A 22,003-nucleotide genomic window follows, 5' to 3' on the forward strand; every position below is an offset into this window, starting at 1 on the left:
CCTCATTGGTTCTTACAGAAGCTCAAACGTGCTGCGTAACGTGAGAATGAACCTCATTGGTTCTTACAGAAGCTCAAACGTGCTGCGTAACGTGAGAATGAACCTCATTGGTTCTTGCTGAAGCTCAAACGTGCTGCGTAACGTGAGAATGAACCTCATTGGTTCTTACATAAGCTCAAACATGCTGCGTAACGTGAGAATGAACCTCATTGGTTCTTACAGAAGCTCGCTGCGTAACGTGAGAATGAACCTCATTGGTTCTTGCTGAAGCTCAAACGTGCTGCGTAACGTGAGAATGAACCTCATTGGTTCTTACAGAAGCTCAAACATGCTGCGTAACCTGAGAATGAACCTCATTGGTTCTTGCTGAAGCTCAAACGTGCTGCGTAACGTGAGAATGAATCTCATTGGTTCTTACAGAAGCTCAAACATGCTACGTAACGTGAGAATGAATCTCATTGGTTCTTACAGAAGCTCAAACGTGCTGCGTAACGTGAGAATGAACCTCATTGGTTCTTACAGAAGCTCAAACGTGCTGCGTAACGTGAGAATGAACCTCATTGGTTCTTACAGAAGCTCAAACGTGCTGCGTAACGTGAGAATGAACCTCATTGGTTCTTACAGAAGCTCAAACGTGCTGCGTAACCTGAGAATGAACCTCATTGGTTCTTACAGAAGCTCAAACGTGCTGCGTAACGTGAGAATGAATCTCATTGGTTCTTACAGAAGCTCAAACGTGCTGCGTAACGTGAGAATGAACCTCATTGGTTCTTACAGAAGCTCAAACGTGCTGCGTAACGTGAGAATGAACCTCATTGGTTCTTACAGAAGCTCAAACGTGCTGCGTAACGTGAGAATGAATCTCATTGGTTCTTACAGAAGCTCAAACGTGCTGCGTAACGTGAGAATGAACCTCATTGGTTCTTACAGAAGCTCAAACGTGCTGCGTAACGTGAGAATGAATCTCATTGGTTCTTACAGAAGCTCAAACGTGCTACGTAACGTGAGAATGAATCTCATTGGTTCTTACAGAAGCTCAAACGTGCTGCGTAACGTGAGAATGAACCTCATTGGTTCTTACAGAAGCTCAAACGTGCTGCGTAACGTGAGAATGAACCTCATTGGTTCTTACAGAAGCTCAAACGTGCTGCGTAACGTGAGAATGAACCTCATTGGTTCTTACAGAAGCTCAAACGTGCTGCGTAACCTGAGAATGAACCTCATTGGTTCTTACAGAAGCTCAAACGTGCTGCGTAACGTGAGAATGAATCTCATTGGTTCTTACAGAAGCTCAAACGTGCTGCGTAACGTGAGAATGAACCTCATTGGTTCTTACAGAAGCTCAAACGTGCTGCGTAACGTGAGAATGAACCTCATTGGTTCTTACAGAAGCTCAAACGTGCTGCGTAACGTGAGAATGAATCTCATTGGTTCTTACAGAAGCTCAAACGTGCTGCGTAACGTGAGAATGAACCTCATTGGTTCTTACAGAAGCTCAAACGTGCTGCGTAACGTGAGAATGAATCTCATTGGTTCTTACAGAAGCTCAAACGTGCTGCGTAACGTGAGAATGAACCTCATTGGTTCTTACAGAAGCTCAAACGTGCTGCGTAACGTGAGAATGAACCTCATTGGTTCTTACAGAAGCTCAAACGTGCTGCGTAACGTGAGAATGAACCTCATTGGTTCTTACAGAAGCTCAAACGTGCTGCGTAACGTGAGAATGAATCTCATTGGTTCTTACAGAAGCTCAAACGTGCTGCGTAACGTGAGAATGAACCTCATTGGTTCTTACAGAAGCTCAAACGTGCTGCGTAACGTGAGAATGAATCTCATTGGTTCTTACAGAAGCTCAAACGTGCTGCGTAACGTGAGAATGAACCTCATTGGTTCTTACAGAAGCTCAAACGTGCTGCGTAACGTGAGAATGAATCTCATTGGTTCTTACAGAAGCTCAAACGTGCTGCGTAACGTGAGAATGAACCTCATTGGTTCTTACAGAAGCTCAAACGTGCTGCGTAACGTGAGAATGAACCTCATTGGTTCTTACAGAAGCTCTAACGTGCTGCGTAACCTGAGAATGAACCTCATTGATTCTTACAGAAGCTCAAACGTGCTGCGTAACGTGAGAATGAACCTCATTGGTTCTTACAGAAGCTCAAACGTGCTGCGTAACGTGAGAATGAACCTCATTTGTTCTTACAGAAGCTCGCTGCGTAACGTGAGAATGAACCTCATTGGTTCTTACAGAAGCTCAAACGTGCTGCGTAACGTGAGAATGAACCTCATTGGTTCTTACAGAAGCTCAAACGTGCTGCGTAACGTGAGAATGAACCTCATTGGTTCTTACAGAAGCTCAAACGTGCTGCGTAACGTGAGAATGAATCTCATTGGTTCTTACAGAAGCTCAAACGTGCTGCGTAACGTGAGAATGAACCTCATTGGTTCTTACAGAAGCTCAAACGTGCTGCGTAACGTGAGAATGAACCTCATTGGTTCTTACAGAAGCTCAAACGTGCTGCGTAACGTGAGAATGAACCTCATTGGTTCTTACAGAAGCTCAAACATGCTGCGTAACGTGAGAATGAACCTCATTGGTTCTTACAGAAGCTCAAACGTGCTGCGTAACGTGAGAATGAACCTCATTGGTTCTTACAGAAGCTCAAACATGCTGCGTAACGTGAGAATGAACCTCATTGGTTCTTACAGAAGCTCAAACGTGCTGCGTAACGTGAGAATGAACCTCATTGGTTCTTACAGAAGCTCAAATGTGCTGCGTAACGTGAGAATGAACCTCATTGGTTCTTACAGAAGCTCAAACGTGCTGCGTAACGTGAGAATGAACCTCATTGGTTCTTACAGAAGCTCAAACGTGCTGCGTAACATGAGAATGAACCTCATTGGTTCTTACAGAAGCTCAAACGTGCTGCGTAACGTGAGAATGAACCTCATTGGTTCTTACAGAAGCTCAAACGTGCTGCGTAACGTGAGAATGAACCTCATTGGTTCTTGCTGAAGCTCAAACGTGCTGCGTAACCTGAGAATGAACCTCATTGGTTCTTACAGAAGCTCAAACGTGCAGCGTAACATGAGAATGAACCTCATTGGTTCTTACAGAAGCTCAAACGTGCTGCGTAACGTGAGAATGAACCTCATTGGTTCTTACAGAAGCTCAAACGTGCTGCGTAACGTGAGAATGAACCTCATTGGTTCTTACAGAAGCTCAAATGTGCTGCGTAACATGAGAATGAACCTCATTGGTTCTTACAGAACCTCTAACGTGCTGCGTAGTGTGAGAATGAACCTCATTGGTTCTTACAGAAGCTCAAACGTGCTGTGTAACGTGAGAATGAACCTCATTGGTTCTTACAGAAGCTCAAACGTGCTGCGTAACATGAGAATGAACCTCATTGGTTCTTACAGAAGCTCTAACGTGCTGCGTAACCTGAGAATGAACCTCATTGGTTCTTACAGAAGCTCAAACGTGCTGCGTAACATGAGAATGAACCTCATTGGTTCTTACAGAAGCTCAAACGTGCTGCGTAACGTGAGAATGAACCTCATTGGTTCTTACAGAAGCTCAAACGTGCTGCGTAACGTGAGAATGAACCTCATTGGTTCTTACAGAAGCTCAAACGTGCTGCGTAACGTGAGAATGAACCTCATTGATTCTTACAGAAGCTCAAATGTGCTGCGTAACATGAGAATGAACCTCATTGGTTCTTACAGAACCTCTAACGTGCTGCGTAGTGTGAGAATGAACCTCATTGGTTCTTACAGAAGCTCAAACGTGCTGTGTAACGTGAGAATGAACCTCATTGGTTCTTACAGAAGCTCAAACGTGCTGCGTAACGTGAGAATGAACCTCATTTGTTCTTACAGAAGCTCAAACGTGCTGCGTAACGTGAGAATGAACCTCATTGGTTCTTGCTGAAGCTCAAACGTGCTGCGTAACGTGAGAATGAACCTCATTGGTTCTTACATAAGCTCAAACGTGCTGCGTAACGTGAGAATGAACCTCATTGGTTCTTACAGAAGCTCGCTGCGTAACGTGAGAATGAACCTCATTGGTTCTTACAGAAGCTCAAACGTGCTGCGTAACGTGAGAATGAACCTCATTGGTTCTTACAGAAGCTCAAACGTGCTGCGTAACGTGAGAATGAACCTCATTGGTTCTTGCTGAAGCTCAAACGTGCTGCGTAACGTGAGAATGAACCTCATTGGTTCTTACATAAGCTCAAACATGCTGCGTAACGTGAGAATGAACCTCATTGGTTCTTACAGAAGCTCGCTGCGTAACGTGAGAATGAACCTCATTGGTTCTTGCTGAAGCTCAAACGTGCTGCGTAACGTGAGAATGAACCTCATTGGTTCTTACAGAAGCTCAAACATGCTGCGTAACCTGAGAATGAACCTCATTGGTTCTTGCTGAAGCTCAAACGTGCTGCGTAACGTGAGAATGAATCTCATTGGTTCTTACAGAAGCTCAAACATGCTACGTAACGTGAGAATGAATCTCATTGGTTCTTACAGAAGCTCAAACGTGCTGCGTAACGTGAGAATGAACCTCATTGGTTCTTACAGAAGCTCAAACGTGCTGCGTAACGTGAGAATGAACCTCATTGGTTCTTACAGAAGCTCAAACGTGCTGCGTAACGTGAGAATGAACCTCATTGGTTCTTACAGAAGCTCAAACGTGCTGCGTAACCTGAGAATGAACCTCATTGGTTCTTACAGAAGCTCAAACGTGCTGCGTAACGTGAGAATGAATCTCATTGGTTCTTACAGAAGCTCAAACGTGCTGCGTAACGTGAGAATGAACCTCATTGGTTCTTACAGAAGCTCAAACGTGCTGCGTAACGTGAGAATGAACCTCATTGGTTCTTACAGAAGCTCAAACGTGCTGCGTAACGTGAGAATGAATCTCATTGGTTCTTACAGAAGCTCAAACGTGCTGCGTAACGTGAGAATGAACCTCATTGGTTCTTACAGAAGCTCAAACGTGCTGCGTAACGTGAGAATGAATCTCATTGGTTCTTACAGAAGCTCAAACGTGCTACGTAACGTGAGAATGAATCTCATTGGTTCTTACAGAAGCTCAAACGTGCTGCGTAACGTGAGAATGAACCTCATTGGTTCTTACAGAAGCTCAAACGTGCTGCGTAACGTGAGAATGAACCTCATTGGTTCTTACAGAAGCTCAAACGTGCTGCGTAACGTGAGAATGAACCTCATTGGTTCTTACAGAAGCTCAAACGTGCTGCGTAACCTGAGAATGAACCTCATTGGTTCTTACAGAAGCTCAAACGTGCTGCGTAACGTGAGAATGAATCTCATTGGTTCTTACAGAAGCTCAAACGTGCTGCGTAACGTGAGAATGAACCTCATTGGTTCTTACAGAAGCTCAAACGTGCTGCGTAACGTGAGAATGAACCTCATTGGTTCTTACAGAAGCTCAAACGTGCTGCGTAACGTGAGAATGAATCTCATTGGTTCTTACAGAAGCTCAAACGTGCTGCGTAACGTGAGAATGAACCTCATTGGTTCTTACAGAAGCTCAAACGTGCTGCGTAACGTGAGAATGAATCTCATTGGTTCTTACAGAAGCTCAAACGTGCTGCGTAACGTGAGAATGAACCTCATTGGTTCTTACAGAAGCTCAAACGTGCTGCGTAACGTGAGAATGAACCTCATTGGTTCTTACAGAAGCTCAAACGTGCTGCGTAACGTGAGAATGAACCTCATTGGTTCTTACAGAAGCTCAAACGTGCTGCGTAACGTGAGAATGAATCTCATTGGTTCTTACAGAAGCTCAAACGTGCTGCGTAACGTGAGAATGAACCTCATTGGTTCTTACAGAAGCTCAAACGTGCTGCGTAACGTGAGAATGAATCTCATTGGTTCTTACAGAAGCTCAAACGTGCTGCGTAACGTGAGAATGAACCTCATTGGTTCTTACAGAAGCTCAAACGTGCTGCGTAACGTGAGAATGAATCTCATTGGTTCTTACAGAAGCTCAAACGTGCTGCGTAACGTGAGAATGAACCTCATTGGTTCTTACAGAAGCTCAAACGTGCTGCGTAACCTGAGAATGAACCTCATTGGTTCTTGCATGTCATGCGAGCATTCGCTTCCGTTTACCTTTTTTGAGTTGTGTGATTTGATGAATATTTATGTGAATAAATGCTAAATTCAAGCGGTGGAATTGAGTCTTCAAAAAAATTGGACTAAACTGCTCAATTCATAAGGATTAGAATTACAATCTCTTTGTGAACTTTTTGAAGTGGTAATTGTCTGTGGAGGGACAGAAAGCTTAATTTGTGTTCCAGAGATGTATGGTGTACGAAATGATGACAGGTTTGGAGTAATTCATGATATAATTTTCATTTTACACCATATACAGCTCGGTCTCGGGCGAAGATTACTCGGGATTTTGTCTCAAGACCGGTCAAGACCAGAGCTGAGGGCATATAACGAGCTAATAAACTCCACCTGCGCGCATTCTCTCTTTCTTCAATATAAGCACCTTCTTAGCTCTCTCTCACACTTCACATATTAATCTAAATCAAAATTTCAGAAGACCGAATCCATGTTGAGCGTTGCGCATTCGGACAATTGTTTTGAATTACCGCTCGCTGTGAATTGTGCTCAAAAAAACGTTGATCTTCTCCGACCAGCTAACCAGCTGGCATAAATCATACTTTAGATAAACAGGAAACAAATTATATCCAGTTATGAAGTGTTTTCTGTGTGACAAACCTTCCGCGATGTTCTAACACCTGGGATTCACACACAACGGGTCTGCTAATGTCCGATTCACGACCAAATGACTCATTTCAACCGAATCATTTTAACGACGGTAATAAGAACTGATCTGTTCAACACTGAACTGAATCAGTTGAATCATTTACTCAAAACACCTCCGAAATGAGAACACGTTGGAACAAAAGAAGCATCAAGATAAGAGATCATACATAGATATATCAACATAAGATAAGCAAAAAGTTTCGTTGCATTTTTTTTTTTTTTTTTAAAGGTCTTTTAAAAAGTACAGGGTTTCTTTTCCTTGCGGTTGCACAATAAAGCTGCACAATAACATTTTCAATATGTACATATATAAAATAATTTGCTTAATCAGCATACTAATGCATATCTGTATGATACACATTCCACCTCCTGTTATTCACATTCATTTAAGACATAATGGACTTTGTCTGAGATTTATACCTCATGGAGATTAGCATTTTTAGGGAACTTTGAGTTTTAAAATGGGAGCGAGCCCTTTTCACAAAGCAAGCACGCCCTCTGTCAGTGTCAGTTTGGTGTTTCTGTCCACCATAGACTGTAAACAATATGGACATGTTGTCTTCAGTGCCTCCCATTGATGAAAAGTTGAAAAGTGTTATTTGCTTATAGAAGAAAAAGATGAATTCCCACAAAGCTGCAATGCCTTTTGATTATTTGATCAAAACTTCTTTCATGGTGCACTTACACACCCACACATACGAGAAGTGTGCCTATTCCACATTGTATCATAAGTGTATGGGGACATGCACTTGTCTTAACTCAGTCTCGGCCCTTCAAAGTCTTGGTCTTGGTCTCGGTTTAGGTGGTCTTGACTACAACACTATCAAAAACAGTTTAGGTGTCCAAAACTGATCAGTCAAGATGGCATATTTCACAACACATACTTCATGGTGCATCTGAGATGAAGAAAAAATACTAACAAACTGCTTTCTAGTGGTTTATTTTGATAATCTTAAATAAAAACATTATTTTGACTGAAAGTGAAAATTAAGGGATAACAAACGTTTACTTTTATGTTTATTTCTTGTTACCACTAGTTTTATTTCTGCATTAGCTCCACATACAAAAAAAAAATCAAAGCTTTCAACAACAACAACAACAAAAAAAAACTTTTACAAAGTGACAAGAACTTGAATGCTTGAACTTCCACTTATGGCTACTTCATTGGCTATTCTTCAGTGTGGACCCAACTGTACGCTTCTGTGCACCACTTTGCAATTAGCACCTCTCTATTCCAGCTTTCAGCTAACTTAGCCTTCACTCTTCTCACTAAATATATTTTCTTCTAAAAGACCAGACTCTTATGTAAGCAACAGAGCACCTGCCAGCCCCATCTCAAGACAGCAGATGAGAGACACATCAGTGATGTGATAACTGGCAGACTGGCAAATTCATGGCATCTTTTGATTCATGCTAACGCAATTAATTAAAGAACTGCGAGTACCGAGGTAGGCAAAGACAAAATAAATTGGAGCTTGGACAGAAGTCTTTATTTTAATAAATATTCTGTACAAGAGGATGCACAATTTTAAAGAAATGCCTTTTCCATGCAATTTAATATTCATTTCACACACAAAAAAAAGAAAAAAGAAATCACAGAAGAAATTGTATTCAGGGAGGAAAATTATAGTGCACTTAGTTAAATAAAGCATAAATTCTCCCTTAGTGGTGCATGAAATATTAGTTTGCAAGGAAAAGTCTGGTGTTACAACTTCAGTATGACAGATTCAGAAAAAGTGAGTGCAGTTTTGATGGATGTTTGGAAAGAAATACACGTTTGATTATGTAATTAAAGTATGCATTGCATCAGGGTTGTGAATGGTGCTATGCATTCAGACATGGAGTAAGGTTGTTGGTGAAGCGCTGTTGCACCGAATCTAAGATTAATGGCTGCCCCTGGCCCTGAACCGCTAAGGCTAACAAAGACACCCTGCCCAGCAGAGCACCATTTATAAATCAAGCTAAATGGATCAATATTTTCAAGACTACGGAGGTAAAGAATAGCAACCCCTGCTTTAGGGAAGCCCATTATGAATCGGGGATGAGTCTGAAATTGGAGGTAGCTGCTGGAAACTCGAGGTTATTCTCTGACCCCTGTGTCCCATACAATAAGACGGTCAATAAAATTTCCATCTTTATTACAGTCTTTCACTAAGATTTAAATTCTTAAGCCCTCACTAATCCTCTCTTATAGCTGTAATTTTCAATTTTATGGATGCACGCTGATGTCATCATAAAAAGTTCATTTATAGGGTTGGTTTTATACCATCTGAGGGAAAAAAGTAAATGTATAGCAAAAATATCTATAATAACTCATGTTGATCATTTAAATTGAGCAATCATACTGTATAGCAAAGTTTTTTATGCGTTTGATTTTTAAATGTTTGTGAATTATTCTTTTTATTTTTTGCTATATTGATTCAGTGATGGTGAAAGGACAAAATATTATGCAGATATGGGGAGGAACAGAATTAGGAAATTCAGGTTCAAGCTCATATCTCAAAGTATCAAACAGGCACCATGTCTCAATCTCCAGCATTTTTGATTTTTGATTTTTGATTTTTTTTATTTTTTTATTTTTTTTTTTTTACATTAGGGCATTTCTTCACAATCTAATGGGAATCCGTAACTATTTTACAGTTTGGTGAATTGCTGGCTAATTCCTATCAGTTCTTACAATCTCATTAAAATGTTTTCATATGAACTGCTCATCAGTGATGGTTAAGTTTAGGGGTGGAGCTTTATGCTTACCTTTCTTTTCTAAAAATCATACATTTTTGTACAAATCGCATTGTACAAATTTATATTGCCACATTGAAGAAAGAAGAAAATGAAAAAGAAAGAAAAAATGTTACTTTTTCTTGTGAGATCAAGCTGGACCTTTACACGGTTTCTACACCAGATGCGAGGGGTGCAAAGTGACAAAAACAAATAGGACCCATTATAATCAGTGATGCTGTCTACATTGGTAGGCGCTAGGCATATCTGACAGATGCAAGCTTGCAGCTGATTGTAAGAAAGAGGTGTGATTTAAAGGGCAGCTTAACCCAAAGGTTAGTTAACCCAAAAATGGAAATTCTGTCATTAATTACTCACCCTCATGTCATTCCTAACCTGTAAGTCTGTTCATCTTTGGAACTTAAATGAAGATATTTTGATGAAATCCTGATCCATCATAGACTACAACATAATTGCCACTTTCAAGGCCCAGAAAGGTAGTAAAGACATTGTTAAAATAGACCATGTGACTCTGGCGGGGTGGGGTGGGCGCACAAAAAGTGTTCTCATCACTTTATAACATTAAGGTTGAATCACTGTAGTCACATGGACCTCTCTGGTCCTTGAAAGTGGTAATACCGTTTATAACGGGGGTCAAAAAGCTCTCGGATTTCATTAAAAAATATCTTAATTCATGTTCCGAACATGAATGGAGGTTTCACAGGTTTTAAACAACACAAGGGTGAATAATTAATGACAGAAATGTCCTTTTTTGGGTGTTATTATTGGAGAATGGGGCAGGTTTAAACGGACAACATAGCACACCATCTGGCATATGTCACCAGAGAGATCATTTTACTGAAAGATCCATGATATGATATTTTAATTAAAAATGACAAGCTCTTTACTTACACCACTGAATTATACTGTCCCCTCCTTCTAAAATCCAACCATGGATAGACATGTTAGCATTGAAAATGTCTTCAGAGCATTTCCGACTAGCTAAACAGTCACATCCTGCATTCAAAGAGCAGTTTTCCTGCCTAGGGCTTTCGCAGAAACAAGTGAGATTTCTCAAGACACCTGTTTCAGTGATATCTGTCAGGTGAGAGGTATGTTTTATGCGTGCCATTCCATAACAAATTCTTACAGCACTATTAATACCCTCACTCTTTCACAGAGGTTGACAGGGAAGCCAGCTATCCTCTTCAACAACAGAACTGTGACCGAGTGGATATCACCTTATGTAGTTCATCAGTTTGAGTCAGAACAACTCTAAAGCTGGACTCGAAGGTTTCTTGAAGAAACTTGTGAAGATAATGACCTATTTCGCATGTCCCAGATTTGCCCAAGCCTTTCTCTCTATTGTGCATCTGTAATGCAGGTAATGGTGATTTATGAGCAGGAGTAAAGGATGTGCCTGAGATTTGATAATTTCCCCATACCCTTCAGCATCACACTCACCCGGGAGATAAGAGACTGGAAATATTGGCTGCGAGTGTTAAAACCTCATGTGTGTGCTCTGATTATTTTGTCACTTTCTGTAACTGAATTCCTATTTGTCATGCTGGAGTCTACACTAATCTGACGAGTGACCACGTTCCACAAGCTATCTCACTTTTATCTCACAAGGCTGTGAAAAGAAAATAGCAGCGTATAGTTTAATCAAATAAATACAATACATTTTAATATGTTCAGAGGAAATGGTTACTTACTCAAGTCAAAAGAGTGGTTCATCCTTCATTGTATGTTTAGAATTTATAGAAGTGCACACCCCAACAATCTGATGTATCATTCATGTCCGTATGCTGAATATTGAGACTTTTTTTATTGTTGTTTTGCACGTTTTTTTCCAAGTGTCCCAATATTGGTGAATGTGGCTCTAGTGAAAAGCCACCATTGTGAACCTTTCCGGTATTCATTCCTTTTGATTAATATTTTTGTTTTTTTACAGGAGCCTTATGCCGCGGACTCTGGACAGCCAAATCACCATGGAGAAAACACCAAGTTACTTTGTGACACGGGAGGCACCACGGCGCATCTCAAACATGTCTCGTGAAACAAAGCTGATTGTTGTAGTGCGAAACCCGGTCACAAGGGCGATCTCCGACTACACACAGACCCTGTCGAAGAAGCCCGACATCCCCTCTTTCGAGGAACTAGCATTCACGAACAGGAGTCAAGGCATCGTGGACACCTCCTGGAATGCCATCCGCATAGGCATGTACATCCTACACTTGGAGAACTGGCTGCAATACTTCCGTCTGTCGCAGATTCATTTTGTCAGCGGGGAGCGGCTCATCACGGATCCGGCCGGAGAGCTGGGCCGGGTGCAGGACTTCCTGGGGCTCAAACGCATCATCACAGACAAGCACTTCTACTTCAACCGAACAAAAGGCTTCCCATGCCTGAAGAAGCCAGAAAGCAGCAGCCAGCCCCGCTGCCTGGGCAAGTCCAAGGGCAGAACTCACGTTCAGATCGACCAGGAAGTCATTGAGCAGCTTAGAGAATTTTATAGGCCATTTAATGTGAAATTTTATGAAATGGTGGGTCATGACTTCAGATGGGACTGAGGAGGAGGACCTTGGTGAAACCAGCCTATCTCTTCTGATGATGAGTATGTCTTCAAGGGATCGTTCTCCCCAAAAATTCAAATTCGGTCATTATTTACTCACCCTAACGTCATTCCAAACCTGAATTACTTTCTTTCTTGTGTGGAGGATAAAAGGAGATATTTAAAAGAATGTGCTGGTTGGGGTTTTGTCATTTTATATAAAGTCATATGAACAACTTTTATAATACTTTTATGGTGTGTCTGCACCCTTTTTAAAGCTTAAAAGCTCTAGTTTATTATATATACACGACCATTTAAAAGTTTGGAGTCAGTATTTTTTTTTCTAGACATTAATAATTTTATTTAGCAAGGACACAATTAAATTAATCAAAAGTGAGACCTATATAATGTTACAAAGATTTGTATTTCAAATAAATTTGAACCTGAACCACAAAACCATAACCAGTCATAAGTCGCATGGGTAGCTATATTTGTGGCAATAGTCATTATTACATTGTATGGTTCAAAATTATTGATTATTCTTTTATGCCAAACATCATTAGGATATTAAGTAAAGATCATGTTCCATGAAGATATTTTGTACATTTCCTACCATAAAAAAGTATTATTATTAGTAATATTTGTTCTTAAGGACTTAATTTGTTCAACTTTAAAGGCAATTTTATCAATATTTTGGCTTTTTTTTATTTATTTATTTATTTATTTATTTATTTATTTATTTATTTATTATTTTTTATTTTTTATTTATTTATTTTTGCACCCTCAGATTCCAGATTTTCAAATATTTGTTTGTTGGCCAAATACTGTCCTAACAAACCATACATCAATGGAACGCTTATTTATTTAACTTTCAGATTATGTATAAATCTCAATTAAAACAAATTAAAAAAAAAAACTTATGACTGGTTTGTGTCCAGTGTCTCAAATGCTATTATTTTGAACTGTCTACAAAAATATTAAGAAGCTCTGTTTTCAACATTGATAATAAGAAATGATTGTTGATCAGTTTGGAGGGTGAGTAAACAATGCCATTTAATTTTGGTTTGAACTATATGTTTAAATCAGTTTGTGGGACAAAAGGAAACAGTACACCTCAAAATAATTAAGACCCAGTGCTCTTAATATATTAAGAAGATGAAATATGGACAAAAAAAACAAAGATGTATGCACTGAATGTGCTCAAGAGACTTTGTCTTTGACATGAAATGCTTTAATACATTTAGAACTCATTCAAGGTCATTAAACGAACAGAATAAGTGAGAAGCTCTTGTTCAGTGTCACAGAGTTTGGTATGCACAGCATTTGTTTCACTCATTGCCCTCCTGTTACTGTTTAAAACACTCAACAAAGTCAATCATCTTGATATGAAACAGAAACCCATAAAGCATACAGTGACTGCTGAGGTGTGTCATTACGTTTATCTCAAGAAATGTAACAGAAAAACAAATTAAACAAATCCTAAAGTACCACATTCACTTTCATCCTCACTGCAGTATGGGAAGTTGATTCAAGTTCCTCTGTGTTTTATTTCATTTGAATTATTTTATGGAGAAACTTGTTCAACAGGTTAAAAGGGTCATGGGAAGTTTTTTTTTTTTTTTTTTTTTTTTGCATGCAGCTGCTATCAGATCCAATAATTGTCTGTTTAATCTTTCAGCAAAAGTTTATTTGTGGCTTCTCCATACACTGTGCCACCTTCACAAAACAACATGCTCCGAACAAAAATATCCTCCAACACGATCCAGGATGTTTTAATGGTACAATGACCTCTAATATGTCAAAAGATCAGGACAAATTTGATTTGTCATGTCATGACTCCTTCGATTTTTTTTACTCCAATGAAATATTTTCATTGGTTATTGGTCAACATATGACTGTTCATGGTGATTTTTTTTTTTGCTCTTTGGATGCACAGCGTAAACATAATCTAACAATCAACACTCAGCTTTCTCTCCAGTCATTCATAAATCATCACGGAGTGATACAAGAGCTATGAAAATATGTATACCGGGCCATTCATAGTGTTAGCAACAGCAAGGTCAGAGATTTGATTCTTTGGTTTTCTGATGAAACTCTCAAACATGAGCCAAATCATAAATGCGAATCTAATGTTTAAGTTTAAATGCCTAAAGAGCTTGATGAAGAAGAGTGTGAGCTATGCCAAGTGTCGTTGACATACAAAAAGTGTACAGGTACAGTTAGTCTAATTCTCAAGGTTATACGGTGGATAACCATATAACTTCTATGAATGTAAATTTCTTTGAATCAAAAAAGCATTTTCAATTGCAATATATATATATATATATATATATATATATATAATGAATTCCAACCTCTTCACTGAAAAAAAAAATGTAACCTAGAATCATAGCATATAATTTTTTTTTTTTTTGTCAAAAAATATTATTTAATATCATTGAGAACATGCATACATAAATGTATATTAACACAACTAATTTTAAATCATACATAAGCTCTATAATGTGGCAATTGCAGGTTACCCCGTTTTTTTTGTGTCAAAATACAAGCCCTGAAAATAAAATGCAAGAACTGATAAGACTATTATTATTATTATTATAATTATTATTATTATTATTATTATTATTATTATTATTATTATTATTCAATTAGTGGAATTCAACATGCTTTTGCGTTTCAAAGACATTTCTTTAATTTACTTTCATAAACGTATGCACGTATGTAACGGATTCACAGAGGCAGGATTCAATTGCGAGTAACTCAGTTTATTGACAGAAGTGTCACAGAAGCCAAAACTCAGAACACAGAAGAAGTCCGGATAAGACGGAGCAGTGAGAGAGACTCTGTTGGCGACACGGGCAGGCTGTGAGCAGCAGTGACTCGGGAGCGCGGTTGAGGTAATCCGGGAAGGGATCCAGCGTTTCACAGAAGGGGGAAACGACAACCAACACGGAGACACAAGGGGAACATCCAACAACGCTCTGACAAAGACAAGAGAGAAACAGAGAGACTAAATAGGGTGAAAGTGATGAGTTGCAGCTGGTGCAGGTGATCAGCCACAGGTGCGTGATGAGCCAATCCCAGGCTCCGCCCTCACCTACATTCAACACGCACCCAAGAGTGAGACAGGGAATCCATGAACCGTGACAGTACCCCTCCCCCTAGGAGCGTCCCCTGACGCTCCCAGCCGACCTTACCTGTTGATTGTAATCATCAATAAGGGAGTGATCCAGAATGTCCCTAGCAGGAACCCAACTTCTCGGAGCGGAGAGGAATGTTCTTGGTAGAAAGCCACACTTTTTGACCGACGACGTAAACGGGAGGCTTAGACCGGTGGCGATCGGCTTTAGCCTTGGTGCGCGCTCCCACCTGGAGCAGAGTCTCACGGGCTCTGGTCCATGTGCGATGACACCTCTGGATAAAGGCGTGAACAGAGGGGACCGCGACCTCGGAATCCAGACTAGGAAAAATAGGTGGCTGGTAACCTACACTACACTCAAATGGCGAAAGGCCCGTAGATGACACTGGTAACGAGTTATGAGCGTACTCAACCATAGAGAGTTGCTGGCTCCAGGATGAAGGATTCTTGGATACCAAACATCGCAACACTCTCTCCAGATCCTGATTGGCTCTCTCGGTCTGACCGTTGCTTTGGGGGTGATAACCCGAAGACAGACTAACCGTGGCTCCTAGTAATTTACAAAACTCCTGCCAAAATTTGGACACAAATTGGGAACCTCTGTCGGAGACCACGTCCATCGGGAGGCCATGTAACCGAAAGACGTGATCTACTACAGATACCGCTGTCTCCTTGGCTGAGGGTAGTTTGGGCAAGGGAATGAAATGTGCTGCCTTCGAGAATCGGTCCACGACGGTCAAAACGACCGTCTTGCCCTGGGAGGGCGGGAGGGCGGTAACAAAATCTAGAGCGATGTGGGACCAGGGTCTCGAAGGAACAGACAGCGGCTGAAGTAACCCCTGGGGAGGTTGGTTAGATGTCTTACCAACCGCACAGACCGAGCAAGCCAAAACGAAACTGCGAATGTCGCGAGCCATAATTGGCCACCAAAATCGTTGCTTTATTAAACTGCAAGTGCGGTTTACCCCTGGATGACAGGCAATGTTGGAGCAGTGACCCCATTTGAGGACCTCGGATCTTAACCCCTCCGGAACGAACAAACAACTCGGTGGGCCGCCGGGCGGGGGCGTTACCCCTTCTAAGGCCACTTTGACCTTCGATTCGATCTCCCATGTGAGAGTAGAGATAACTATCTTCTCTGGCAAAATACACTCGGGAGTAACCGGGCGGTCGGAAGCATCAAAAATACGAGATAAAGAGTCGGGTTTGATGTTTTTAGACCCGGGGCGGTACGAGAGAACAAAGTCAAAACGTCCGAAAAAAAGTGCCCACCGAGCCTGCCTGGAGTTGAGTCTTTTAGCAGATCTAATATATTCAAGGTTCTTATGATCCGTCCATACAATAAAAGGTACCCCCGACCCTTCAAGCCAATGACGCCACTCCTCCAACGCTAACTTGACGGCCAACAACTCTCTGTTACCAATGTCATAATTGCGTTCGGCAGGAGAAAGACGATGGGAGAAAAACGCGCACGGGTGCATCTTGTCATCTGAGGGAGAGCGCTGTGAAAGAACCGCTCCTACCCCCACCTCTGACGCGTCGACCTCTACCACGAACTGACGTGTGGGATCAGGGGCGACTAAGATGGGAGCCGAAACAAAGCGGCTTTTCAGTTTGGCGAATACAGCCTCGGCTGTATCGGACCACCTGAACGTCATACGGGGAGAGGTCAAGGCAGTCAGAGGTGCGGCTAGTTGGCTGAAATTGCGAATAAAACGCCGATAGAAATTGGCGAACCCCAGAAACCTCTGTAGGGCCTTACGGGAATCTGGACTTGGCCAATCCATCACAGCCTTAACCTTGTCGGGATCCATGCGCATTCCCTCCGATGACACGATGTACCCTAAAAAAGGAACAGACTGTGCATGAAAAGCGCATTTCTCCGCTTTGACAAAAAGCCCATTCTCTAGCAACCTCTGAAGCACTCGTCTGACGTGTCGAACATGTTCCTGGAGAGACGAAGAAAAAATCAAAATGTCATCCAGGTAGACATATATGAATTGGTCGACCATGTCTCTCAACACATCATTGACGAGTGCCTGGAAAACCGCTGGGGAGTTGGAAAGGCCGAAAGGCATGACCAAGTATTCAAAATGCCCCCTGGGGGTGTTAAATGCGGTTTTCCATTCATCCCCCTCCCTGATGCGAACCAAATGATAAGCGTTACGTAAGTCCAACTTCGTGAAGACGGATGCTCCCTGTAACCTCTCGAAAGCTGAAGACATCAACGGCAAAGGATAGGTATTCTTTACCGTGATGTTATTCAGCCCTCGGTAATCAATGCAAGGTCGCAGAGAACCATCCTTCTTCCCCACGAAGAAGAACCCCGCCCCCGCTGGAGAAGAGGAAGGGCGGATGAATTTGGAGGCTAGAGAATCAGAAATATATTTCTCCATGGCCTCCCTCTCTGGAATAGAAAGAGAGTATAGTTTGCCCTTAGGCGGAGACTTACCTGGGAGTAAATCTATAGCACAGTCATAGGGACGATGCGGAGGGAAAGAAGCAGCTCGGGACTTACTGAACACTTCCTTCAGGTCGAGGTACTCCGGAGGCACGTTAGACAGATTCACCGTCTCACTCTGAAAAACAGAACGAGAAACAGACGAACAAGCAGACACCAAACAAGACTCATAACATTTCTCACTCCACGCAGACACAGTTTTGTCCCCAGTCAACCCTTGGATTGTGTAACTCCAGCCAAGGGTGACCGAGGACAACGGGAGCCAAAGGGGAGTCCAGGATGAAAAATGAAATGCGTTCGGTGTGGTTGCCGGAAGTGATCAGTGTAAGTGGTTCAGTGGTGAATGAAATGTCAGGGAGAACTTGTCCGTTGAGTGCGTTGACAGAGATGGTGTTCTTGAGTGCAATGGTGGGTATGTTAAGTTTGTGAGCAAGGGCAGAGTCAATGAAGTTACCTTCCGCTCCCGAGTCGAGGAGGGCGAGGCTGGAATAATCCTGAGCTGCCCACAGCAATCTCACCGGGAGGAGAGTGGAGGATGAGGTCTTTTCCACGGAGATCCCGCCCGACAGTAGCCTTCCTTTTACCGCCGGGCGTGGTCTTTTACCGGGCAGGAGTCTAGCAGGTGTCCGTTCCCGCCGCAGTACAGGCAAAGACCACGGGATCTCTGTCTCGCCTTCTCCTCCCGGGAGAGCCGAGCTCGACCCACCTGCATGGGCTCCGGGTCGAAGGTGTAGCTGACCGCATCCGTAGCACTGGCCTGAGGGCATTCGACACTCCCATGCTGAGGCTCCATCCTGGGCCTCAGCCGACTCAGACGAGCGTCCACCCTCAAAGCAAGATCAATGAGACCGTCAATCTTCTCCGGAAGGTCGATGGCGAATATCTCCTTCTGGATGCGGTCAGCCAGCCCATGCAGGAACATGTCCCACTGTGCCTCCTCGTTCCACTTGCACTCGGCGGCCAGGGTGCGGAACTCGATGGAATAATCCGAGACCGAGCGGTTACCTTGGCGGAGCTCTGCGAGTTGACGTGCCGCTTCTCTTCCGGTCACTGCTCGGTCAAACACCCTTCTCATCTCTGCCGCCAGCGTCTGGAACGAGGAGTAGCAAGGATGTTGGTTCTCCCACACTGCCGTTCCCCAAAGTGCGGCTCGTCCGGAGAGCAGGGTGAGGACGAATGCCACCTTGGATCTTTCTGTGTTGAAAGTCTGCGGTTGAAGAGCAAAAAACAAGGAACACTTGGTAAGGAAGGCTCTGCAATAATTGCTCTCACCGGCATAACTCTCGGGGGTAGGCAGACGTGGTTCCGGTTGTCGCGAAGCAGATGGTGTGTGGGGAATCGGCGGTGGGTCGGGCACAGTGGGACCGACGAGTTGTTGCATCTGTTGGGTCAGCTCGGCCACCCGTGCCACCAAGGTGTGTACTGCCTGTCCTGTGGCAGTTAAGTTCGCCTCCTGCTGGTCCAGTCTCTCGTTGCTGCTGGTCAGTAGGGCGTTGATACTCGCTGAATCCATGGTTGGTCAGAGCGTTCTGTAACGGATTCACAGAGGCAGGATTCAATTGCGAGTAACTCAGTTTATTGACAGAAGTGTCACAGAAGCCAAAACTCAGAACACAGAAGAAGTCCGGATAAGACGGAGCAGTGAGAGAGACTCTGTTGGCGACACGGGCAGGCTGTGAGCAGCAGTGACTCGGGAGCGCGGTTGAGGTAATCCGGGAAGGGATCCAGCGTTTCACAGAAGGGGGAAACGACAACCAACACGGAGACACAAGGGGAACATCCAACAACGCTCTGACAAAGACAAGAGAGAAACAGAGAGACTAAATAGGGTGAAAGTGATGAGTTGCAGCTGGTGCAGGTGATCAGCCACAGGTGCGTGATGAGCCAATCCCAGGCTCCGCCCTCACCTACATTCAACACGCACCCAAGAGTGAGACAGGGAATCCATGAACCGTGACAACGTAACAATATAATTTATTGTTAAGTAACTGTTTGTTAAGTGTAGTGCCTTTCACAATTCAGAATGCTTACGCAACATCTGACAACACACACCAGTTACGTTTTTTTGAGATATGGTGGAAGCTGGATATTTTACTTAATAAAGTTTTAAATAATGGTTATTTTTCTTACACACACGCATCCCTTCGCTTCAGAAGGCCTTTAATAACCCCCCGGAGCCGTGTGGAACAATTAAATGACTGATTAGAGGCACTTTTATGGACTTTAACGGAGCAACAGTCACTGCCATTATAAAGTAACGCTTGGGTTAGCCAGTACATTTTTAATATAGCTCTAATTGTATTCGTCTGACAGAAGAATGTCATATACACCTAGGATGACTTGAGGGTGATTAAATCATGGGATCATTTTCATTTTTGGGTGAACTATCCCTTTAGAAACAGAAAATGTCTCTTTTGTGCTTTTGAAAAGATTTGTGTACAGACGACATCCTTGCATGCCAGGCAAGTAGTTGCCAGGGTCAGAATTAGAATTAGTGGGTGACCTTAGAATTTTGCATATGAATGGTCAAAATGCATGTCATGTAAACAACAACTCAAATTACAGGGGTTTTGGTGCAAGAAACAGTATAACTTTAGAGGAAAGGACTTGTATGGTCTTAAACCATCTTATTTAAAAAAAAAATGTTTTATCTAGATAGTGATTTGGTTAAAATCCATAAATGAGAAAAATATATTGAGTTTACTCATCTAATGGGCATTTATCTTTCATCTTTTATGTGCAGTGATGTCCTTTATTATGAATGCAGCATTGCAGCATTTTGTATGAAGCAGGGCCTCAGTCCATCTGACAGAGCGATGAATCAAGCATTAGTCCTTTAAAACACATCTGTGAGCTCGGAAAAGGTCTACCATTGATTTGCTAAGATCATGAGGGAGAAAACAGCGCAATTACCAGCAGAGGCCAGTTTAACCTTCAAAGTAAATACCGAGAAATAAACAGACAGCACTGAAAATGTCATGAACTTTGAGCTTTTCAGAAGCATCTTGTAACCCGGCCTTAATAAGTAATGTCAACAAAGTCAGGTATACCTCGCCTGCCTGTCAGAGATGGTTGGAGAGTGTGAAAGTCCATTAGGGTGTTATTCTTGTGCTTTTAAAATGACATATAAAAAAACATCCATGATCAGCCAATAAGGAGTTTTCAATGGCTGAGATAGCAATATTTAAAGATGCAGAGGCTGATGCTTCTCAAACTAGCATTCAAGAATATTGTAGTGATAACAATAAGTATAATTCATATAAATTTCTTTGCGATTTTAATTGGAATGTGTAGCTAGTGTTTGTGTTCATGTTAAATGTACAATGCACAATTTCAGCCTGTTTTCTAATCCAGTCCATAATGACACAACAACCAACCAATGTTCCCTTGACTTTTTTTCTTGCTAAGCAAATCCGCTCTCTGTTGGGTGGACAGTTCAACAACCTGAGAAAAAACATCCCTTATACATCCCTTATACGGCCCCTTATACTTTTTACACACACACAAAAAAAAATGCTTACATCATGATTACAATCTTACAACCGTGAGTAAGTGCAGAGGTGTTGTGAGGCTTATTCATTTCACTTTTGGTGTAGAAGGGTCTTTACATTTGCCAGAAATATAATATTAAAAACCAAGCCTAGGTAAGAAAAGTAAAATAAAGTTAATGTATTATTACTTTAATTAAAAGTAACTAAGTAATCTAATTAGTTACTTTTTAGGGAGTAATGCATTACATTAGAAATGAACTTTCGCCAACACTGATGGGACCATTAAAGTCCCAGTGAACCGGAAGTAGCTAGTCAGTTTTCTCCAGTACTGTGACATATTTCCAAGTGAAACGGAATTTTGAACAGAGGGCACGTGACTTCAGCGCTGCTTCTCTCCATCTCGTGCTCATAGCAGACTAACGGTTGGGGGAGTGGTTACGCATTTTAAACCACAAGACGTCAAACTGCCGTCATCTGAGAAGGAATGCCGTTTCCAGACCGGAAGTAGCTTTTCAAACTTTTTTTTTCTGTGCATTAACTTGCACTGATTAATTGTTCACCCTAAGACCTGTATTATGTGCTAACAATGTAAATAAGATCGATTTTGATTTCATGGGGACTTTAAAGTATACTCCAACATCGTACACACACCCCTTCCACATGCAGCCCAATTGTTGAGGACACAAAATGGCAGTCCGGCCACACAGCTGACACTGTAGGTCACATGACAGTGACAACTTGGCGTATATTACGTCCCAATTTCATTCATACTATACAGATTTTACTTTTATGACAGTTGTAAAGCAAGTTTCAAACTAAATGTAGTACCTACT

The 22,003-nt window shown here is 42.0% G+C and overlaps 1 protein-coding gene across 1 annotated transcript in view; it reads left to right on the forward strand.

The window, feature by feature from the left end:
- hs3st2 (heparan sulfate (glucosamine) 3-O-sulfotransferase 2) overlaps positions 1-13,537 on the forward strand; it is a 43,192-nt gene extending 29,655 nt beyond the window's left edge. The window contains exon 2 of the mRNA XM_067420575.1: positions 11,480-13,537. Within this exon, the coding sequence (XP_067276676.1) occupies positions 11,480-12,098 (619 nt within the window). The 3' untranslated portion in view covers positions 12,099-13,537. The remainder of the gene's footprint in view (positions 1-11,479) is intronic.
- The last annotated feature ends 8,466 nt before the right edge of the window (positions 13,538-22,003 follow it).

Source organism: Pseudorasbora parva, chromosome 2 (genome assembly GCF_024679245.1).
Source record: "Pseudorasbora parva isolate DD20220531a chromosome 2, ASM2467924v1, whole genome shotgun sequence".
Taxonomy (NCBI): domain Eukaryota; kingdom Metazoa; phylum Chordata; class Actinopteri; order Cypriniformes; family Gobionidae; genus Pseudorasbora; species Pseudorasbora parva.